Source organism: Mesitornis unicolor, unplaced genomic scaffold (genome assembly GCF_000695765.1).
Source record: "Mesitornis unicolor isolate BGI_N332 unplaced genomic scaffold, ASM69576v1 scaffold2861, whole genome shotgun sequence".
Taxonomy (NCBI): Eukaryota; Metazoa; Chordata; class Aves; order Mesitornithiformes; family Mesitornithidae; genus Mesitornis; species Mesitornis unicolor.
The window spans coordinates 6,813-29,062 of NW_010165612.1; the positions used below are offsets into that span (position 1 = coordinate 6,813).

The 22,250-nt window shown below is 39.1% G+C and overlaps 1 protein-coding gene across 1 annotated transcript in view; it reads right to left on the reverse strand.

Moving 5' to 3' along the window:
• EPS15 (epidermal growth factor receptor pathway substrate 15) overlaps positions 1 to 18,932 on the reverse strand; it is a 20,741-nt gene extending 1,809 nt beyond the window's left edge. Inside the window, exons 1-12 of the mRNA XM_010194675.1 lie at positions 18,620 to 18,932; positions 13,684 to 13,845; positions 12,863 to 13,060; positions 10,746 to 10,950; positions 10,135 to 10,205; positions 9,697 to 9,787; positions 8,343 to 8,378; positions 7,348 to 7,484; positions 5,694 to 5,763; positions 4,372 to 4,448; positions 3,811 to 3,973; positions 957 to 1,135 (exon numbers count right to left, since the gene is read on the reverse strand). Coding sequence (XP_010192977.1) covers positions 957 to 1,135; positions 3,811 to 3,973; positions 4,372 to 4,448; positions 5,694 to 5,763; positions 7,348 to 7,484; positions 8,343 to 8,378; positions 9,697 to 9,787; positions 10,135 to 10,205; positions 10,746 to 10,950; positions 12,863 to 13,060; positions 13,684 to 13,845; positions 18,620 to 18,790 — 1,560 coding nt within the window. The 5' untranslated portion in view covers positions 18,791 to 18,932. The remainder of the gene's footprint in view (positions 1 to 956; positions 1,136 to 3,810; positions 3,974 to 4,371; positions 4,449 to 5,693; positions 5,764 to 7,347; positions 7,485 to 8,342; positions 8,379 to 9,696; positions 9,788 to 10,134; positions 10,206 to 10,745; positions 10,951 to 12,862; positions 13,061 to 13,683; positions 13,846 to 18,619) is intronic.
• Positions 18,933 to 22,250: the final 3,318 nt, after the last annotated feature.

Genomic DNA, 22,250 nt, shown 5'->3' on the forward strand with positions numbered 1-22,250 from the left:
CTTCAGAAAGCTTTCTCTTCCACATTTCACATTCTCTCCTACAAAGTGGCTTCTCAGTCCCTCCAACTAGTAACAGTGATTACAATAACAGCATTTCAGAAATAATCATGCTACAAGACACATCAACCAGTGCAAGTCAATTCTGAGAGCCTGTCAATCCTCAGTTTACTTCAATCAAGCACATAATTTATTAGGCCTGAAAATAAGAAAAGCAGTATGATCAAGATACTGTAAATGCAAATTGCATTTAACAGGTATCAAGCTTGAAAGTGAGATGATGCCTTTCAAAACTCCCATTTGCAAAAGCTCAACAGAAAAAGAAATACATAGGCATGCACAAACCTTTAGATTTGCTTCTACTGCTTGGACACCACGACGTCTATGAAATGGATTCTAGTTATAAAGAGACACTTACTACTTTTTACTTCATTGCACATAAGTCTGGAATTTACTAGCCATTCAAAACTGACCAGATTAAATTCCATTAACATACACCATTATAAGGCTGTTCATCAATATTTCAGTGCACTGAGATTATGACCAAACAGCTCCATGACAGCTAAATTAAAATCACACCTTCTGTTTTATTTTTAATTGGATAGTTAACAGTGTGCTCGTTATAGATACATAATTTAAATCTGCCTCATGCTCTGATAAAATGAACTATAGAACACAGATATTTTCAAAGTCCTATTTTCTAAAAGCTAGGAGGCCTCCATGGGAAAAAAAAACCCAACATAAATGCAATGCAATTTAAACAGTGAACTACATTTTGCAGTATTTTGTGTGAGGACAGCCGCAGCTGTAAACTAAATGTAAATACTGTTTGTAACTGGAGGCAATATCCCTTCTGTACATGGGATATGTGTTAGTATTTTAAATCAGACTGAAGACTTCAGTGTGAACAATTCAAAGCTGTCATTATACTGAAACAAATGTAAAAAATGTTTACTCACAGTACTGAAGTTTGCAAAATTGTTGGGGTCAGCCTCTTTACTGATGCTGGTGGGAGCAAATGGATCACAGAATAGATCTGCTTCTTGTTCTTTGGGAATATCTGGGGTGGGGAAAGGCTGAAATGGATCGCTTGGTTTAAAGGAATCTGAAGAGTCTATTTGATTGATAGGTCTTTTCCCTTAGATTAAAATGAATTTAAAATGAATTTAAGATAGCAGGTAATAACATGCCAAAAATAAAAAAAACAAATTCAAAAGCTACTTGGAAGCAACCTCTTGTAGCAAACCAGTGGAGTTGCACTGACTTCAGAGAAAGAGTTGCCAGTTTGAAAAATGAGGGTATGGTCCATAGTTTCTTGAAGGGTAATCAGATAAAAAGGAGCACATGTATGTTAATGATTCAAGAACAGAGTTATGTACTAATTAACTGCTTGGGGAAGATAATGCCTAGCAGTTTTGAGCCCCTATTCTATCAGCACAGTATTTTTTTCATCTGCTTACCAACTGTTCATAATTCCAGCAAGGCTCCTCTGTTATTTGGTTGGATCAAGTTAACACAATTTCATTCATAGACCAGAAAGTATTTGTAAGTCCTGAAAACACCACGTCCTCTCACTATGCTAAGACCTGGAATTTCTGTAGTTCTTCAGCGAACAGAATGAAGGAGCACAAGAGCAGGCAATCACAGGCTGAACTGCTGTGTTGATCCTTGCCCAAGGAGCTGCAGATACAACAGGATCAGGCACAAGCCCCCACTTTCCTTCTTTTTTCAGCTTAACCCCAGTCAGCATTCAACACCTTTAAGGACATAAACCCAAATACTTCCAGGAACAGTTGAGCTGAATTTCATCTCACCGTTCTCTCCATGTGTCACCGCTTACAGAAAAGGTTTCATTGCAGTCTCCTGAATACAACCAGCACGTTCTGCAAGCAGTTCGACACTTACAATGTTGTATTTTAAAACTTGCTTCTGTTGCCATTTTAAATGTCAGAACCGAACCAAAGTTTATTATTTTGCATATCACTGTTGCAAGTCAGTCTAAAGATTCTTTCATAGACCAAAAGAGATTCTAATTTGGCAACGATTTAGAGAATACCCCCTCAGGAACACGTCACAGATAACCTTGCCACAACAGCTCTCACTCACTGATGATGTTTTATTACTGGCAAACACCACCTGTCTATTTCTTGACTAACTTGGCAGAAGCAGCTCCAAGTGACATCTAGGGAAATTTATTTTATGGGAAGGATTAATAAGTATAAGAATATGAAGTGTACAATCTCCAAATCTGCCCCCAAAATCATGAAATGACAGCGCCTATCAGTATCTAGAAAAGCAACGGATTTCAGAAGCAAGCAAACAGCCCTGCTGCACACATTCCAGTAGTATGACCAATTAAGAGAGAGATCTGGGGGGCATTTGGAAAAGCATTCCCTTGTTTTGAATCAGACCAAGGGAGCAACTAAAAACAAATACACTTAAGTATCTCTATTTTTTTATTTCCATTAGGAAAATAATTTATTGGGAACGGTTATCAAGGTAATCACAGTATCATTTTTTCAATTGATAAGGATCCTGTTGTTTCGCCACGAGAAGCTTGCGTTCTAAAAGTGGGTCTGTGTACCATGTCATAGCCACTCATTACAGTTTTCCAAAACACCTTCAGATTCATTCATATAGTGCAATAGTAAAAAGATTATGCAGTAATCTTTAAAGAAAATGAAACAAGAGACAAACTTAAAAAGGGATACTAGTAATATATTTTCCAACCTATTAAAAAAGGGGGATGAGGGGGCAAAGAGTCTGTTGTAACATGGGCTTGTTGCAACCGCAAGAAGGTGGTGGTAACTTTGTTAATCACGGCCTTTTCTGGAAAACAGGGTTGTTTATGTCATGGAGTAGACCAGAGGACTCTGCTATCACAGAACCGAAAATAGCACAGGAAACGGGTTTATTACATTGGCTGGGTTTACTACTACAGAGCTTTGGCAAGGCCACCTGGAAAAAGTTAAACTGAAAACCTGAGACAGTCATTTAACCCTACTTAATTCATTTAAATTCAACTTAATTCAAAGGGCTGGAGCAGCTCTCCTGTGAGGACAGGCTGAGAGAGTTGGGGCTGTTCAGCCTGGAGAAGAGAAGGCTCTGGGGAGACCTTCCTGCGGCCTCTCAGTTCCTGAAGGGGCCCTACAGGAAAGCTGGGGAGGGACTTTCTACAAGGGCAGGTAGTGATAAAACAAGGGGGAATGGTTTCGAGCCGGAAGAGGGGAGATTTAGACCAGATATTAGGAAGAAACTCTGTACTGTGAGGGTGGTGAGACACTGGCACAGGTTGTCTAGAGAAGCTGTGGATGCCCCCTCTCTGGAAGTGTTCAAGGCCAGGATGGATGGGGCTTTGGGCAACCTGGGCTGGTGGAGGTGTCCCTGCCCATGGCAGGGGTTGGACTGGATGAGCTTTAAGGTCTCTTCCAACCCAAACTATTCTATGATTCTGCATTAAAACCAAATAAAAAACACTGAATTCTCACTTGAAGCATAATTTAATGCAAGATTCACAATTTTTCACATCCACAACCATTTAATTTGCAGCCATGCAATGTTCTTGCAGATGCCTGTACTAACTTTGTTTTTTCCTGTTCTCTAAATCCTCTCTCTCTTCAAAAACAAACTATGACCCCAAACACCATGCCAGATTTAACTCTGAGGAAGCCACCAACAGATCAGAACCAGACTTGTTTCACATCTTGCTTATTCATTCTACATTCAGACACTTCCCCATCCCCTCATAATTACTGTCCCACTGCCAGCATCAAAGCAGCGAACTGTTAACAGCAACTCAGTATCAGCTCTTACCAGGTGGAGGTGGACAGGGCCTTGTGGGTGTTCCTGTTTTAGGGGGCAATGCAGGAGGAACATCCTCATTTTTAGCTGGTGGTTCCTCAAATACGTTTTTTGTTATGATCACACTGCTGACAGAACACGATGTGGAAGAGCTAAAGGGATCCTCATTGTTGGCCTTCAACAAAGAAAACAGCAACGTGTAAATTTTCAGTGCAATTCCACTAATACTTTCTGTTCTTTTCAGTAATGCAGTATTGATTTAGAACTGAAAGTCTGGACTAAGGCAAAAAGAAAATACTTGTGTTTGTTTTGAAACATATCATCCACATACTCCAGAAGATCAAAACTAACTAAAAATCAGGAGTGGTTAGCATGTACAGCAATATAAAGTTGAACGCAGTCATACATGCAAAAGCAATACTTTTGCTGTTAAACTCAGTGGATTTTAAGAAAATATAGTATCACTTCAGATATAAATCTGAAATTGAAGTAATGAAACTGCTGGTAGAGTAAGTTATGACTTGCCACTGCAGTTTCATGCGTTTTCTGTGAGTGGCAGTAGCTTCGTATTACCTTTGACAGTGTGCTGAAGTCAGCAAAGCCGCTTCCAAAGGAGTCATTTCCAAACAGAGAGGCAAAGGGGTCTGTAGCTAAACACACACAAATCAGGCAAACAGAATTAATTTAAAAGTTAAATACAAAAGAGACTGGAAAAAAAAATCCTGCCTCAAAAAAGCAACTGCTACACATTTGGCAGCACAGACTAAGTCAAGTGAAATATTTTATCAGGTGGTCACTTTTATTTAAGTTATTAAGTAACTTTTTAAAAACTAAGCGTCAGCTACCGACGAAGAAGAACAATTCTCCTGAACAACTGTTCAAAACTTAATTCAACAGAAGGTGCTGGTATTCTGGTTTCCTAGGTTTCAAAAAGTTTATTTCCACTGAAAGTATTAAATAACCCTACTACTGGATGTTTTGCTGCGATATATATATGTATGCACACAGAGGTATTTTTTGTGTGCATATACCAATAAATACAAAGACAAATGTACAATATACATATACATATGTATTTGTACATACACAAATGTACATATACAAATGTGCGTGTATATTTATATGTATGTGTGTATATATATGAACATGAACAAGAGCTCACGTCTGCCTGTAGGCCCACTTGTGGAATAAAGTATCTAAACCTCCTATCATCTCAGTCTAATTCAGCAGTACCCTTTCATTGCTACATGCCTCAAAAGACGTAAAAGCCACCACTCTACTGTAAAGCACGAAGCGCGCCGTCTTTACCAATACTCACTTCTGCATCCCTAGAAAGTGGCAAGGTTTCTTCCTACAATTAAACTGAACAGGTTTACAATACGAAATCACACATGGACTCACCTTTTAGATTACCACTTGTCAGTGCAACTTGAAAAAATAAAGATACCAGGTTTCTGCTAAAACATCGTTAGCCCTCAGATGGGAGCAGGTCACAGCAAAACAAAAGGAGCAAGCTTTCTATCCCACATCTCTTGTGCTACAAGCTGTTCTGTACAGTACTTGGAAAGTAACATGAAATCTCTAAAAAGAGCCCTAACAGGCAGCAGGTGCAAACCATTCAAATAGTCCAGACTCTTACAGCAGAATATTTTACCGGTTTTAGGTAAGGCAGAGGAAAATTTTTTACACTCAGTCTTCACTGGTGAGCACTACAAATAATGGGACAGTTTTGTTTTCTAAAAATACTTCCCTGCAAACTTGCAGGAAAATTGAGAAAACTTAGGAAATCCCTAAAATGTTCCATCATGAATTTAGTGAAAATACTAGAAACAAAAATAAGCAAAAGCAAATAAAAATGAAGCCCAAGGAGTCTGATGTGTATAATCTACCTTTACCTAGATCCTCTGATGCAGTCACCGTTGTTCCACCAGGAGCAAAAGGGTCATTCTTCTTCGATACCTCTGTCTAAAATAAAAAAAATCCTTTGGAGGGAAATTTGGTTTTCAGCTTAAAAGTTTCCTCATTCTAAGAATACAATCATGATTTATTTTAGCTCAGAAGTTTTAAGTGAAAATATTTTGGAAGTAGCTTTTATCAGCATCAGTAAACAAGTCCATTAACAGAAACTCCTCCTCAGAACAGTGATTAATACTTTCAAAGGACAGAAAAAAGGTGCAATATGTGCAACGTACTTTGGTAATCAGTAATGCAAAATTTTGTTCTCAGTTTCTACCACCAGAGCCACTTTCATGAAGATAAAACTAAAAGATATCAACACCACAGAAGTGTGGTAAAGTATTTAGGATGAATTCATAACTTCAGAAATACAGATCTCACAGGAATCAACTGATAATCCCACACCGCAGCTCTGATGCTTTTCTTCTTTTTTTCCTCTTATGTACTTCTCTTATTATCAGACTGAAACATGACCAGTACCTGGTTATATTAGAATATTAAGACTTAGCAAAGGATAGTGCGCTGAGAAAGTAGTAAAGACTGTAGAAAACTCATTTTTAAGGTTGGAGGTACAGGCTGTGGTGTGCAATACCACCTCGAGATCTGCAAAGCGTGCACATGATGTGGAAGGACAAGAACACCACTGTGAGGTGCAGGGATTTCTCACTGTCTTGGCTGTTGTGGGTTCCCCTCAGACACACTCTGCAGTCACTTAACTTGGTTCCTAATTCTAATGTACACATATCTGACTTATATATATGTATATACATATTATACACACAGAATTGGAAGGGAGGCATGAACAGAAGCAGTACTGAGAGGAGATGGCAAAACAATGGAGACAAACTTACGACATGAAGAATTTCAGCTTCTTAGATGAAGTGTTTGTCTATCAACCCTAAATATTACCTAATTTTCATCAAGTTCTGTCCTACATCAGAGAAGGTTTCATGCCCAACTCTACCTTATTATAGGCTCAAGACTAATCACTAACTGCTCAGTTATAATGCGAACAGCTAAAAGTTACATCCAAGTACACTTGAAAGAGGTACATTCAGTAAGAATGTCCACATTATGAGAGGGCTCCAATGACTCATTTTAAAGAACAAAACAAAACCAAACCCAACAAAACCCAAACATACCCCTGTAGAACCATTTTGACTTTTCAGAGGTGAAACCCCATACCACATCAGGTTTCAGATAAGACAGAAAACATACTTATTGAAACTGTAAGCTTTAGAGGCAAAAATTAAGTGTCTCAATATATCTTGGTGAGATTAATCTTGGGTTTCTTTCCGTGTTCAGTATGGTCCACCAGCTACCAATGGAGCTTAGTTCAGCATTCTCAAATGTTCTTATCCATGGAGCAGTGAAGCTCCACATTGAAACATTTAAAAGATTTTTACTTCTATTTCATCTGTGACTATTTCTAGAAAATAGGACAAAAAAAGATAGAGCTATGGGGTAAGAGGTAACCTTCTATCTATATGGTTTCTGAATATCAGCATTTCAAGGCTTGTCCAACTGCACAAAATAGGTTACACTGTCCAAGTCATATACAGAAGGAAGTAAAAGGTATGCTGTTAAACTCACTGTGATGTTATTACTGTTGTCTGTGGTGCTAAATGGATCAGTGCCAGCAGTCACAAAAGGATCAGTGGAGGATTGTTTGAAAAAACAGTCAGCTGCAAAAGGATCTGAGTCTTTGAAGGGATCACCACCAAAGGGATCTAAAAAGTAAACAACTCATTAACATTTCTGCTAGCTTCACTTAGCTTGAAGTCTTCAAAACTAAACGTTGTATTGCTTTTTTCATACTGCAGGAAGGTGACACGTTTAAGAGGAAGGATCTTTGAAGTACGAAATTCACCTGTGAATAATTCGTATGTTGTGATTCAAAACATTAGACAAGCCAGTGTGTTCTGCACATCATGAAAAGCTTTGTAGAGTGCCTGTGGTTCAGTTCCAGAACCATCTGAGCATACAGGTTCTTTAACCAAGCCCCTTAGAATTGAAGCAGTTTACAAAACCTAATATTTCTCAGAACTTTCCTACCCTCCTCCTCTTTACTCCCCAGACACAACTGATGTTTTCTTATTTGACAGCTGGTGCACAATACTATTTTGCTGCAGCCTTCCTACTGGCCAGTTTGCTTTTTTGTCACCAGTAGCTCCATTCAGGATGCAGCAAGCAGCACAATGACATTGCCTAGACAGCCAGTCTAAATAGGCACTTCTCGGCTTTCTCAATGTTTAGGTCTCAAGAAAGTTAGTAAGAGTCTTTTAAAGAGTACAGTCCTACTTCTTTGCATACAAAACAGGCAGCGGGAGATTGGAGCCTTCTGTTCAACACCTTCACATACTTAAATCCCAACTAAGGACACTTTAACAGCAAGAGAAGTTCACTGGCAATGGCTTTCTCTGAAAAGCTTTAACAAAAGCGGCCAGCTGCTACTGCCATATCCTATGGTGAATTTTGGGTTACTTCTACCTTTTCTGTGCTGAAATAGGCAACACTTCTCCCCACATACTCTTCTAGTAGGAATCTTTAGGAAAAACAAAGACATTAGAAGTGACAAAGTTACTCACCGATTTTCCCAAAAGGGTCGTCTTTGAAGGGATCACCTGTGTTTGTAAAAAAGTAGTTACTCGTCATAAAGCACGTATGTGGATACTAAATCATTTCTACAGCAACATTTCAAAAACTCACTCAAAGGAATAATTTCACTGTTTTCAGTGGAGCTACAAGAGCTAGCATTAGATGAACCAAATACTAATCAAGTAGCCCATCACCAGCATGAAATACACACACAAGCAGCCATCTCAAAGATGCATTTCTGTTGGGTGTTGTCCGTAACACCCACGTTATTTAGCCCTGTAGACCAGGCTAACCACTGATAGAAGCTCAGTCCCAGTTTTGATTAATTCTCACATGTGCCATGGATGGTAGCTCCTCAGTGTTCATTTCTGTACTGGATGCATGGTCCCAATTGCATCGGTTGTAGTCCCTACACCTGACAGACGCAGACGTACTCTCTCAGCTGTCAGTATCTACCCCTGAACATACTGAGCACACAAACCCCAAAAGTTTGGCTACTTAGACATAACTTTCTCCTCTGACAGAAAGGCCTTGTCATGTGCAGTAAGTAGGACCACTTCAATACAAACAAAAATCAAGCCATATCTACACAGAAACATTCGAGCTGTTTTAAATTAGTTTAATTTATTCATTAGAAGTATTAAATCTGCACTGACATTCTTTCAAAAGCCAAGTGATCTGAAACAAATTTGGCTCATTTTCCTTTTGAAGCAATATGAGCTGAATCGATCAGACCATGTTGGTTCTGAAAGCATGTAAAATCATGTTAATGTGGCTGAAAACATCTGCTTCAGCAGTTAATCCAAGTTAACTCCCCTTCTCCAAGTGGCTCCATATAGACAGATAATAAAAGAAAAAAAAATCAGAGCAACAGCATTCGTAAGTAACAAGTTCTTAAAATAAAGCATAGCACTTGCACAAGACGAACAGATGGTGCAGTTCCACATTACCTTTCCCTGAGTGCCAAACTCACCATAAGTAGGCCACAGCCATTCATTCTCAACCACCCACGCCCTCCCCACACCACAGCTCACTGAACCCTCAGTTGATTTGTTTGTGGATCTGTGCTGCAAATTAGGGGGCAAGAGAGGTACTCAGGAAGAGCAGCGAGGAAAAGGTGCAGTTTTCACAGCTAATTAGAAACTCCAGAGGAAGGAAGGAGAAACACCCTGCAACTCTCATTTCCATTTTTGTAAAGCTATTGGCTGCACACTCCCGTCACTCAAACACCTTCACATTTATTCTATAAAGAGCAGCTTCAACATGAAGATTAGTCTGAGATGTGTCATCCAAGTTTGTCATCCGCTTCACAAATCTGCACTTGGAGGAAAAAAGTTTACTTACTGCCAACAAAAGGGTCAGACTGGAAGAACTCCAAGCTGGCTTCAGAAACCAGATCAGGCAGTGGGTTAGATTCAGCATCAAATGGATTTTCCTGGGCAATGCAAAAGAAGTAGAGAGAGGTATTAAATTTTTAAGACACACAGGACAGAAAACACTTATGTCATCTTGTGTTACCATTTACTAGTTTCTTAAAGCTGAAAAAAGCAAAAATTGTACATAATTCATCAGTGGAGATACAAAATACTTCTCAACAACATGCCTGCCATAGGAGATTAAATCCTTTAATGACATTATACTCTAATAAAACCAATAAGAAGTGTCAGTTTTATTTCTCTGTTGTTGTATCAGCATCATGCAAGTGACATGGTGCAACCCTGAAACGGTTTAAGTAGCTTTTTTAAATTTACTTTTTCCTCCTCCAAGTCTGAACAAACTCACTTTTTTGGTAGTCGCTGCACCTGGGGTCTCTTTCTCTTCTTCCACAACAGAAGCTGTTGTTTCAGGACTACCTCTTATCTATACAAGAATAACAAGCAATTCATCATAAATAAGCAAATAGAAGACTACACCACTCGAAATATTCTTTAGTATATTCTTTTAGCTATTCAATACTTAAAGAGGTTCATACATATTATAGAACATACTGAAACACGCCATAGGTCTTGTGAAAGTTAAAAAAAAAGTCAATCGAGAATCTACTGGGACATAAAGAGGGACATTTAAAACAAGACAGCTTTACATTTTCTGTACTGTTCCTTATTCCATTACTGGAGCCAGCTGCTCTCCTTTATGTTAAATCTACTATTCAGTTTACGAAATTTGGCTTTGGAAACAAATACAGAAAAAGTTTTATTGCCACTTCCCTGCCAAGCTCAAAATGCCTCCTTTTCTGCTTGTCAACTTTCAGATTGTTGGAACATAGTCCCTCAGAACAACACCCTGAAATTTCACTTGTGCAAGTGTTTAAAAACAATCAATCAATCTCAATGCATTCCTGACTTATTCCAGCTTCACAGCTGCAATGCATCATCATCAAGCAGGCAAAACACTACTCACTGGAGACACACTGTTTATTTGTTCATCTTCTGCTATGCTTTCCCGTTCAGCGTTCTCATTGAGGTTTGCAGTTTCACTGCTGCTGTTGCTAAGACTTGAATGATCCACTGTTCCATTAACAAGTGTATTATGTGGCTGAGTGTGCCAACTAAATTGGTTATTTTCCAACTCTTTCAGCTCAGTAAGTTTTGTTTGCACCTGTAAACAGAAATAAATGTATATGCATCAGTACTGGCAGCACACAGAAGCTATGACCATCTCCTCTTATATTTAAGAGGGAAGTTACATGTCTGAAAATCTTATTTTCAAAAGAAAATGTAATAAAAAACATGTTCTGTCAATCAGAGGGTGAAATTTGAGAGACAAGCACAAACATGATTTAGAAGAGATGCAGTGTGGTTGAACAATAGACCCAAGAACCTTCCTCTGCCAGAAAGACCTGGCAACATCAAGACTTGTTGCTTTATTTCTACTCAGACTCATGAGACAAATTGCAAAGCTTTCAGGTTTTTTGGTTGCTTGGTTTTGTTTGGGTTGTGTTTTTTTGGTTGGTTGGTTTGTTTTAAATTATGCATTTGCAGTTGCCTTAAACTCTAAATCAAAAAGGCTGCTTTATCTGAATTTTCATCTTCCAAGAAGGAAAACTACAAATTCATTATTTTCTCCCACGTGACTTCTGAAGTCTACAAAATCCACAGTGTATCTTCTTAAGCAGTCACGCTCACACGTTGTCTCAGCAATATGCTTAATCCGGTGCCTCAATGGAAAAACATCTACAACCAACCTGCCAGGTATGAAGGAATTACTGGATTTGGCAGATTGTACAGAAGGATGAACACAGTTCAGGTATCCAGGTGTCTAAATCCCACTGCCTTCAGGTAGGTCAGTCACCTCAGTTTTCACTGCCTGGCTCATGTCACAAGTCAGGTGGCAGCAAAGACACCCCCAGGTGTCTTTAAAACACACTGACCTCAGATCAAACATTAGATCATCTTGCCTGAAGCACCAAAGCACCTATTGTTCATTATTTGTGAGCCAAGAGCAATAAAACAAAGAGTACCAATATAAAACCTACTAAAAAAGTTTGCAGTACAGTCAAGCACGACCACTTCTATTAGCAGCCTCAGATCTGTTCATCACAAAGATTCATATTGAAATGGCACAACCTTCTCTCGACCTGTGATGAAGCCATGGAAAATCTGTTCGTTTACTTCTCAGTTTCTAAACCTCAAAGCCAAATGTTAAACTTATGAATAAGTTATGAGGCTCTTCAACAGAAGAAAGTATCCTTGCGTGAACACAAGGAGGGGAAGTCTTGAGAAAAAAAAAAGTTTTTACCAAGTTACAGACAGGAATTGTGTGACATGACCAACCCAAAAGTCAGACATTTCTAGGGTTCAAAGTTAACAGGGAGGCTTTTTGGTTTGTTTTTAACTTGAGAACTATGTGACTCTGGCTAATATATTAGTTGGCAAGTCAGAGAAGGAGAAGAATGATGAGGAAAGGGTGCGCCAGCAAACCCATCACTGAAGTAAATCACTAACTAAAGATAGGAACTACAAGTGCTCCTTTTAAGTTACAGCAGACACCTCAAAGCACAGCTCTGTGTTTAAAAACCAGTGCAGCCACCTCTCTGCTTCTCTATTTAGTTTCAATCCAATTTATGCTTACACTCACCTTATTTCCCCCCTTCGACAATGCACTAAGTAAATGTTAGTAATTTTATACCAACTTCACATCAATTAAAGAGTAGTGAAAGCATGACCCACGCCATGGCTGAGGAAGAAAGCTTAAATAACTGCTGGACATGGATAATTTAAACATGCATGATCCATTTTTCACTCATTACATTAAGACAGATTCTTTATTAAGAATAATAAATTAATTCCCTTTTATTAACAAAACTTGGAGAAAAATCATGAAGTAACATGAATGCCTTCGGTCAGCCTCTAGGAATCCTAACAACTACTGCCACAGAACACGTGTGTGTAAGCAACTAAAGACATGAGCAAACAGTGAAGAAAAAAGAAAACAACACCTCTTCCTTACGAAAAGCCACACTAAGGATTGGCAGCTAAATTCAATTTGTTTTGCTTTCACACGGCCTTACTGAATTGATTTCTTGCTGTGAATCCTGCAGATGTTGCTGCAGAGGTCCCAGCTGTGCTTTCCCAGACTCTATGCAGTGCTCAAGCTCTGCAGTTTCTTGCTGCAAACGACTCAGCTCCTCTTGAGCTTTGCTCAGTTCATCTTCATACGCTGAAATCTTTGACTCCTGGCTTGTTATTTCAGCCTTCAGCATGGCAATCTAAAGCACGAACAAATATTTCAAAGCCAAATAAATGAAAACAACAAACAAACAAAACCCACCTCCAAACACATCCAAACAGTAGTATTTATGATCAGAAAAATAAAGACCTCATAGCAATTGCAGAGTTTATAGACTTTACCTGAATGAAAATTTAATTGCCTATTGGTCTCAATAAAATCCTCGTATTCCACATGTTTTCCTGACCAAGACAGGTATTTCTAATACTGAAATAGAATTTTAGACCATAAAAAAAACCCACTATAGCTTTATATTAGAAAAAAATTTACATATTTTTTTTAAACTACTAATAAATCAGTCACAGCCATTAGTGCTTCTAATTACACTGACATTGCATTATAATTCTGAATTACTTGTTTACACTTAACCTTATTTGTGTGCAAGTGTATCTCAGTATATTTCTTGACACACTGATACTAAATTAAGAGGTCATTGAAACAAGTGACATATTTCCTACGGCCTGTTGGCCACAAAATCTTGACACTCATGCCATTTATTTGTTAAGAGTTTTTCTTCTTCCCCAACAACCACAACCCGCTGCAAGGCTAAGTTCTTCGAAATGAGGCATTTATTCTTTGAAGGGCCTTAGCCCTACACCTTACCAGATGGGCCTCCTCTGCACACTTCTGCCTGATATCATTCAGCTGCTCTTCCAACTTGGCCTTCTGCTCATCAAGATCATTAAGGATTTCCTGCGCTTCCTGTTTCTGAGCTTGCAGCTTTTGCAGATTACTGCTCTCCCGCTTTACTTCATCTTGTAGATCCTGTAATAAAACAGATCTCTTTTGCATTTGTTCCCTCTCTCCACCTAACCACTGAACTCCACACTACAAACTGTGGTAGGAACTCAGATTTCAGAGTATCAACAAAACGTCTTTCAAAAGCTGTTGTTTAGAACGTATCAGACGAGCAAGTATTCTCAAATTCTATGTCTAAGATATAAAAATAATCAAATTATTTGCTTTTCCTTTTATTTAGTAAAAAGAATCTTGCTGAAATACTGAAGACTGTGCATCAACACAGATTAACTTGTTTAGTCACAGGGAGGTTAGGGTTTCATTTAGAATTTAGAAGTTGTCTTTACTCCAGCTGCTACATTATCTCTCTCCTATGTTCCAGCAATGTTTTACTGAGTTATTTAATAAGAGAGGTTCTTTATTCTGCTCCTTTCCCCTCAAAAACACATGGCTAAATAGGAACTCGTTTTAACAACACGGTAAAGGACCAAATCACTGCATTATTAACCCAAATGCAGTCCCTTCTATAGTAGTAAGTATGTGTCCTGTAGTCTAAGTACATTAAGTAGCAACATCTGATAATTAGTTCATTTCTGAGCAGCACGAATGCTTATATTTCAACAACTGCAGAGATAACATTGAAAACAATGTCAAGAAAATAATTCAGGAAGAAGAAAGACTCATCAAAGTCAGGAAATGGAGATAAGACAGGGAGATCAAAAAGAATTAATGCAAAAGTATTAGATGAAAAGAGAAGATTGCAGCCTTTCCAAGAAAAAAACGGTAATTGAAGGAAGAATCATGAACAACAGAGAAAAGTGAAGAGAGATAAAAGAAAATTAAGGAGGATAAGAAAACAGGCTGACATGAATTTCTGATTAAATCATGCATTCGCGTGCTGCTCTAAGCCAAGATCCTTTTGTCTTTTTTTAGGTGTGTTCAGGGGTTTTTTGGTGAGCAAGATAGTTCATACAAGTGTGCTAACACCTCCAGATAAGCAGGACAAAAATGCCAGACAGAAATAGAAAGGCATATGGTACAGCAGTCAGATGATAGGGAAATAGGTAACCTCAAGGCAACCAAAGACTACCTAAAGAAACATCATAGGTACTTTGATTAAAAACAAACAAAAACAAACCCCAAAAATCAAATTTGCAGTTCATGAAAAGGTACACAACTGATGTACAGCAGTCAAACTAGGTGAATTACCAGTTGTTTCTAATCCATGGAAGACAAACCGGTGCACACACAAAAGGCTCTGACAGCAGCTACCGACTTGGATAATTGGGACAGTCTTGATCCATTCATCATTTTACACTGCTTTGAAAAGCAAGTATCAGCTGACACTCAACACAAACAACAAGGGAAAAACTATCAGCTTAGAGAGATTTCATTTTCCTTTCTCCAAAAGGAAGCAAGAATTCACATGCGCACAAGCTGAATATAGATAATTTCCGCTCCTGCTACTGTTCCTTGAATCCCAATGTCTGCCCTAGGCACAGCAGTAGAGAAGTGCTGGAAAGACCTGACTATGCCTGATAGCTTTCAGAAGAGAAAAGAAGGGGGAAAAACGACAAGAACCAAACATGTTCACATAACCACTCCAAAATGAATTACTGGAGTAGATACAATACACAGAACTGGGGGTAATACTCAAAGATGCATCTTCATGCAGTAAACCAAGCTCCAGTTAAGCTTCAGTTTCAGAGAACACCTTCAGCAGAGAAGCATCATCTTGATGTTCAAGCCCTGAATGAGATTCTGTATGAAAACGATTAACATATTTAAGGTGGTGCAAACTGGCATTTTTATGGCAATAGCAATCTTTGCACTAGATTTCTGATCACTGTAACTCTCCCTGCTAACGCAGTGTGGGACAGGGAAGTCTAGAGATCTGTATTTCCAGACAGACAATAGCTTGCCAGTCTGCTCCACCAAATGATTCATGTGCCAAGAACTGTTAAGCCTGAAACAGCACAGAAAAAATAAATTTCACTGATTTTCTAATGGCTGTGGTATACTGCAACCAGCCAAGAATAGGGAGAATCCAGTGCTGAGTGGGATACTTGGAGTGTAAATCTGTACGAAAACTCAGGCCAACAAGGAGATCAAAAGACAAGGAGGCCAGAAACATTCAAGAAGGCCACAGTGCTAAAACACCTTCCACTTTTTTCCCCCCTCTTCTCTGAAGCAGCATCTCACATGCAGGTGTATCTCTGTTCCCCGGCTGATGTGAACATATACTATGCTTGGTGCAGGAGTTACATGCATTTGTTCTAAAAATTTCTTTACAAAGTTTCAGTGTCCTACTGAAAAGCAAAACACAGACCATTCGACTTCATCTCAGTAAAATTCTAGGGAACATGCAGTAGTTGTTGGAAAAGCCAGGAGAATCACCACTTATTTCAGAGTCTTAGCAGGTAGACTGACAAACCAGGCCTTACAAGGGAAGTGCTAGAGGGAAGATGAGAGTCCAGCACATGTGCCCAAGAGCCCACAGCTTGAGGTAGTGGCCGCTGGGGCACACTGTCCTCCACATCTGTATCGAGAAGAGCAGCACGGTGGTGAGCAGCATGGGGACAGCCAGGTAAAGGCATGTTCAGACATCACTTGGTATGTGGTCAAAAACTAATGTTTTAGTTACATGTTAACTCTGTAAAACGGCGGTCTCTACTGCCAAGAAAAACATTTCAAACCTGAGTTTTACTCCCATATTTATAGGAAAACGCTAATCCAATTGCACACTAAGGAAATTGTGCTTTAGAAGTTTCTTGATCTCTGTGACTCTGCTCGTAACTTTTCAAAAAACCACACCCCTTAATCTTTGCTACTGAAGGGCTGGTATTTTAATAAGCAAATTAAAACCCATTAGTATATGTTTGTCTTCCAAGTCTTCTTCTGTCTTTGCTTTTTAATATCTATTTACATACTATATAAATTATTTTATAGAAGAAATAAGTGTAATGCTTTCCCTCCTCCCATACGAATCAGTTTAACCCATCACAGATCACGGCTATATTGGATATTGTAGTTTTTGTCCATGGAAGTAATTCTGGTACCAGAAACCTCAGAGTGTGATGCCATAAAACCAGTGTGATCCAAGGTGGCAGATTACAGTGCACTGTTTTTATGCACCATCTTTAGAAAAGTCACCATTAGACTAAAACCAGAAGAAAAAAGCATGATGTAAAGATGTTCTCAGCCTGTCACCACTATTCTCTGAAGTTCTAGAAAGTTTCCTGAAACATGCAGATCCTCCAGCGTTCTGGAGGAAGAAGAGGACCAGAGATAAAAGGCCACCAGCTTAAATAAATGCTGCAGCCATTTCCTATTCGGCCCTGGTACTTTTTCATTTTTCTGGCAGGCCAGTAAGAGACTGCTCCTTCTCTGCAGACTGACAGAGCTCTGTAATGCTGTATTTGACAGTCAGCTTGTGTGACCACTAAGAGATTAAAGACCCGAGGCAGTTGCTTCCAACATCACTGCTTGAGATACAATGACTTCATTGATTCTGTGATGCAGCTGGCCATCAAACACTAAACACATGCAGATGACACTAATACTGTAATGTTAAAGGTAAGGTTTTTATTAGCTTTATATACCTTTTGTGCAAAGGCACCAGAGAACTCAACCTTCACATGAGCACACGCAGATTCCAGCAAACACTACCAAAATCATCCTGTGTGCGAAACCAGCAGTGCTCGTAAGAATTTTAACAGTGTGAAAAAACAATCTGCAGGGCGGGGAGGAATGACCGCTGCGTGCACGGCCAGGACCACAGACACGGGCAACTTCCGTGTGCGTTCCTGCAGCCGCTGAATCGCCGAATCTGGCTGCCATCGTGACTCACAGGCCACATCTGATTATCTTCTGAAAGGTCAGACTGTTAATGATCATCCAGGCTTGAAGCATCGGAAATAGCAAGCACAAAATTCACAACAGTTGTAACATTGGCTCTTTTTTCTGCCCAACCCAAAGTAAAAAGCAGAAATCTTCCATCATTTGCTCATAATCAAATAAAATATTACTTAAAATAATACAGATTTCTAACATAAATGTAGAAATAAATGTAAGTGATCAGATATCACACTTAAGTTTTTTCTTAAAGCAGCAACTCCAGTTGCTTTTGCAGCTTAAAATTTAAATATTGCTTTGCAGCATTTCATTCATTCAGAGCCTGGCTAGACTGTTAGCACCCTAAACACTGATGCTGACTGTATATTTTTTAATCCCACTAAAACACCTGTAAAATTTTAATTTTCCAGTATTCTGGAAATTCAATGTCATCCTTTTAAATAAAAATCAAACAGATTATTTTAAAAACTCACTTATGTTGGGCAAAATTAAACTTGAGGCAACATTTCTCCCAAGCTGGTAATTACTGTGACTCTTAAGCAGCAGCCCCACATACAAGACCTTTTAATTCAGCCACTTAAGTTTATTACTCTGCCAGGCTACAGTGCCTTCTTTAGTTTTAATTACACGCTAGATAGCCTTGCTAAAAGACAAAAAAAAGGAAAAAAGAAAAAAATATTAAAACTGTGCTTTTGCAATATTTTTCATGTAACACACCACGCAGGCTACATAACCTAGGATCTTGCAGATTTATATAAATATACACACCTCCATCAACACACATTCATATAGCAAGTGCACTTCAAAGTACGTTCTTCTTACCACCGATTTTTTCCTTTTCACTTAATAGGTGACGTGATCTAAAGACTCAGAAATCCCACTGCCATTAGATTATTGCCACGGTGCAGTATCAGGTGTCTGAACAATAATCGTGTGTCTTATTTACCTGGACCTCACTTGTCCTCTGGTTGATGGTATCTTCTTTCTCCTTCAGGTCTTGTTCTACATTATTCTTTTCCCTAGAAGACCAGCAAACAATGCAAGAATACTTGAGAACGTCAGCTACAGCAGGTACGGTGATCCAGCCCCCTAAGCCTGTATCTCTCTTTAAATACATAGCGAAACATTAAACACAAAAGATGTAAGAGATTTCTGCTTTCCAAATTATTTACAAGACAGAAGCACACATAAGTGTTCTGCATAAAAACCCCTGTCTTTTCACCCAACTGCACTTCAGTGATAAGAATGGCTCAAAGATGGAAGGGGGCGGGAGGGAGAAATCAATGAAATACTGTCTCCAGTGATCTCACTGTTGCTATGGAGCACTTGTCTAATGAAAACTGCTGGGAAAAGTGGGAGGGATTGCATCAGATTCCATCTATTAACCCCTGCAAACACAGGCAATCCTATGCTAACAGCAGCTAGAAAACATTTCCAGCAGGCCAATCTAGCCGATAATGACCTTTGCTGATCAGATTTTAGATATGTTTGTTGGGAAGCTCAGTCAGAAGAAGAGAGGTTGGCTTGCTGGAATCACTACCTGCTCAGAGGCTCCTTATGTAGTTATTTGCTGTGTCATATCAAGTCTGCCTCTACAGGCATTTATTCAAGTTTAAAAGTGACTGTTGGTGACAGAGGAATTATCATCAATAAATTCTTGGCAGTCAACAATAGCTTTAGGAAAGGGGAAAAAAACCCAAACTAACCTACAACTTGTAAGTGTTACTGTTTTTAAAAAACATAAGAGTTTTCTCTCTAGTCAGTATGTATATCTCCTTTCACAGATGCAGAAAAGCACTGAGCCTCACAGTTCTTACACCATCTTCTGTATACAGATACTTTATAAAGATTTTGTTAATAACACACATTAAGTTAGAATTTGAGCAATGATAAACTTGACATTTCTAAATGAAATACTATAGTGAAAAGCTATCAAATTACATTACGAGTACATACCGAAATAAAAGTACCTTCATATTTTAATAGCAGCAGATGGGTAATCAATCTAAAGCTATTAATCTTATTGTTTACTCTTATCTAACACTGGAGACAGAAATGCTTTCTTTTAAGTAGAGCAGGTCTTCTCTAAGTCCTCTCTACTCAACCGGAGGAATTCTTGTTTACTGCTAAACCATGTACAATGGAAAAGAAAAAAATAAAAATCACGTCCCAGATCTTAAATGAACATTTGCTCTGAAAAATAATTACTGCAGACTATGTTCTGCTATTATTTATCTCAGTATCTGATTAAAGAGCAACTTGCTGATTGAGCTTAAAGAAAGTTTAAATGGAAGGAAAAGGAAAGATGTGGAAAGACTTTGAAGAACAAGGCTATTTTGTTAAAAATGAACCTCTCAGATTTCATAAAACTGCTCACTCTCCATTCATCAGAAGAAAGCAACATGGGAATTCTAAGATATAACACACTCCTCCAGCCCAATAAACTAGTATTTGTAGCATAGCTGTACGTAGATATTTAGAGCACGGCGATACAGGGTTGATTTTGCCTTCCATAACTTTCCATGAACAAAGAGTCTCAGTCTCAATAAAGCACTTCCACAGATCTAAATACAAGTCAGGAGGAAAAAGTACCTTCAAACCATCAGACACATCAAGCACAACAAACATTCAGGCACATTATTCCTGATTGAAGATAAAAGAGAATAATTGACTAAGTAAACAAATACTTGTTATTTTTGCTGCTCAAGTGTGAAAACTGAGCAGGAAATAGAAATGCAAGCAGGCATGTATGCTTCAATATACAGCCTTTTCACATATGCCTAAAAGGCTGTCAAAGCTGAAGATCACTTCCCTTTTATTCCAACAGAAGCCAGGTACCTAAACCTTACAATCTGGACTCCAACAGGATACAGCGCCCGCCCACAGGCGGCTTACAGACCAAATCACAGCACAAACAATGAACTGGGAAAATCAAGTGAAAGAAGTACTGTTAGGCAGAACAAGAAAAGCTTAGGCAGCAGTCTCAGGCAGAGGAAAACAAGCTGAGCGTATACAGTGTACACGTAACACATTCCCTCCTACCCCCAGTAATGCCTCTTTGTTTCAAAATAAAAAAAGAAAAGAGACAACACAGACCTACTTAACTCACTAATTCTTCTGAATGCCTCCATTTCTCTTACAAACTATCTGGTATGCCCCTGTAGGAGTGCTCAGCAACTGAAAGAACCAAAAACAAGTAACAAAACAGATTTATTGGGTATGACAGGCTTCCTGCATCATAAAGTCCCTTACTACATCAGCACTTGGGCAATGAAAAAAACAACCAAACCCAACCAAACAATGGGTAAAAAAAACCTCCAAAAGTAAATAGAAGGCTTCTCCAATGCAGACACTTCATGATTTACAAGCAAATAATCTTACTAAATAATCTCTAAGTTTTATACCAGTTTGTGAATTAACTAACTTATGAATGGGAGCCAGCGTGTTGCTAATATCAGTGATAGCTGGCAACTGAGGCATCTCCGCGTCAGCAGGGGCATTCGAGCCAAGTATGGAACAACCCTGGCCGGGCTTTTTGATGGCCAACACTCTGAACCACCTTTGTTACAAAAGCAAGCTCTCGTAGCTCTTTTCTAAACTACTTTTTTGCTGGAGAGAGTCCAGCGTAGGGCTACAAAGATGATAAAGGGAATGGAGCATCTCCCTTATGAGGAGCGGCTGAGGGAGCTGGGTCTCTTTAGTTTGCAGAAGAGGAGACTGAGGGGAGACCTCATTCATGTTTATAAATATTTAAAGGGTGAGTGTCACGAGGATGGAGCCAGGCTCTTCTCGGTGACAAACAATGACAGGACAAGGGGTAACGGGCACAAACTGGAACACAGGAGGTTCCACTTCAATTGGAGAAGAAACTTCTTCTCAGTGAGGGTGACAGAGCCCTGGCCCAGGCTGCCCAGAGAGGTTGTGGAGTCTCCTTCTCTGCAGACATTCAAAACCCGCCTGGACGCCTTCCTGGGTAACCTCATCTGGGTGTTCCTGCTCCGGCAGGGGGATTGGACTGGATGAGCTTTGGAGGTCCCTTTCAATCCCTAACGGTCTGGGATTCTGTAATAAAGGTGACAGATGACTACTCCCAGAGCTGGCAGCATTATCTACACTCACGGTTGCCCAACATCTCTTATTTTCACATACATTTGTAATTTTGAGAATTCCTAGTGTAGTAGTACTTCAGTTTGGCAATGCTAGGAAAAACGCCTATGGTTTGCCTGGTTTCTTCTCCTCTTTGTTCCCCCAACTTTTTCAGCTGCAACAGCTCAGTTCCTTCCAAACCAGAGGCCAGAAGAAATAATCTAACCTACATTCAAATTCTTACCATTACTTTGCTAAAAAGCTTTAGATCTCTGAACTCAGAAACAAAGACTTGATTAAAGTGTATGGCAGGCACAGGTTGCCCTGATTTTCTGGGGACATTCTATTGTCTCCTTACTTCTGAAAAACCAACTTACCAGCTTCACGGTGCTTTTAACCTGATCTATATTCAAGGCAATTTAGCTGTAGCTGTCTAACATATGTGAAAGATGGCATCTTTGGTGAGATATCCTAAGTTCAACTATGTAACA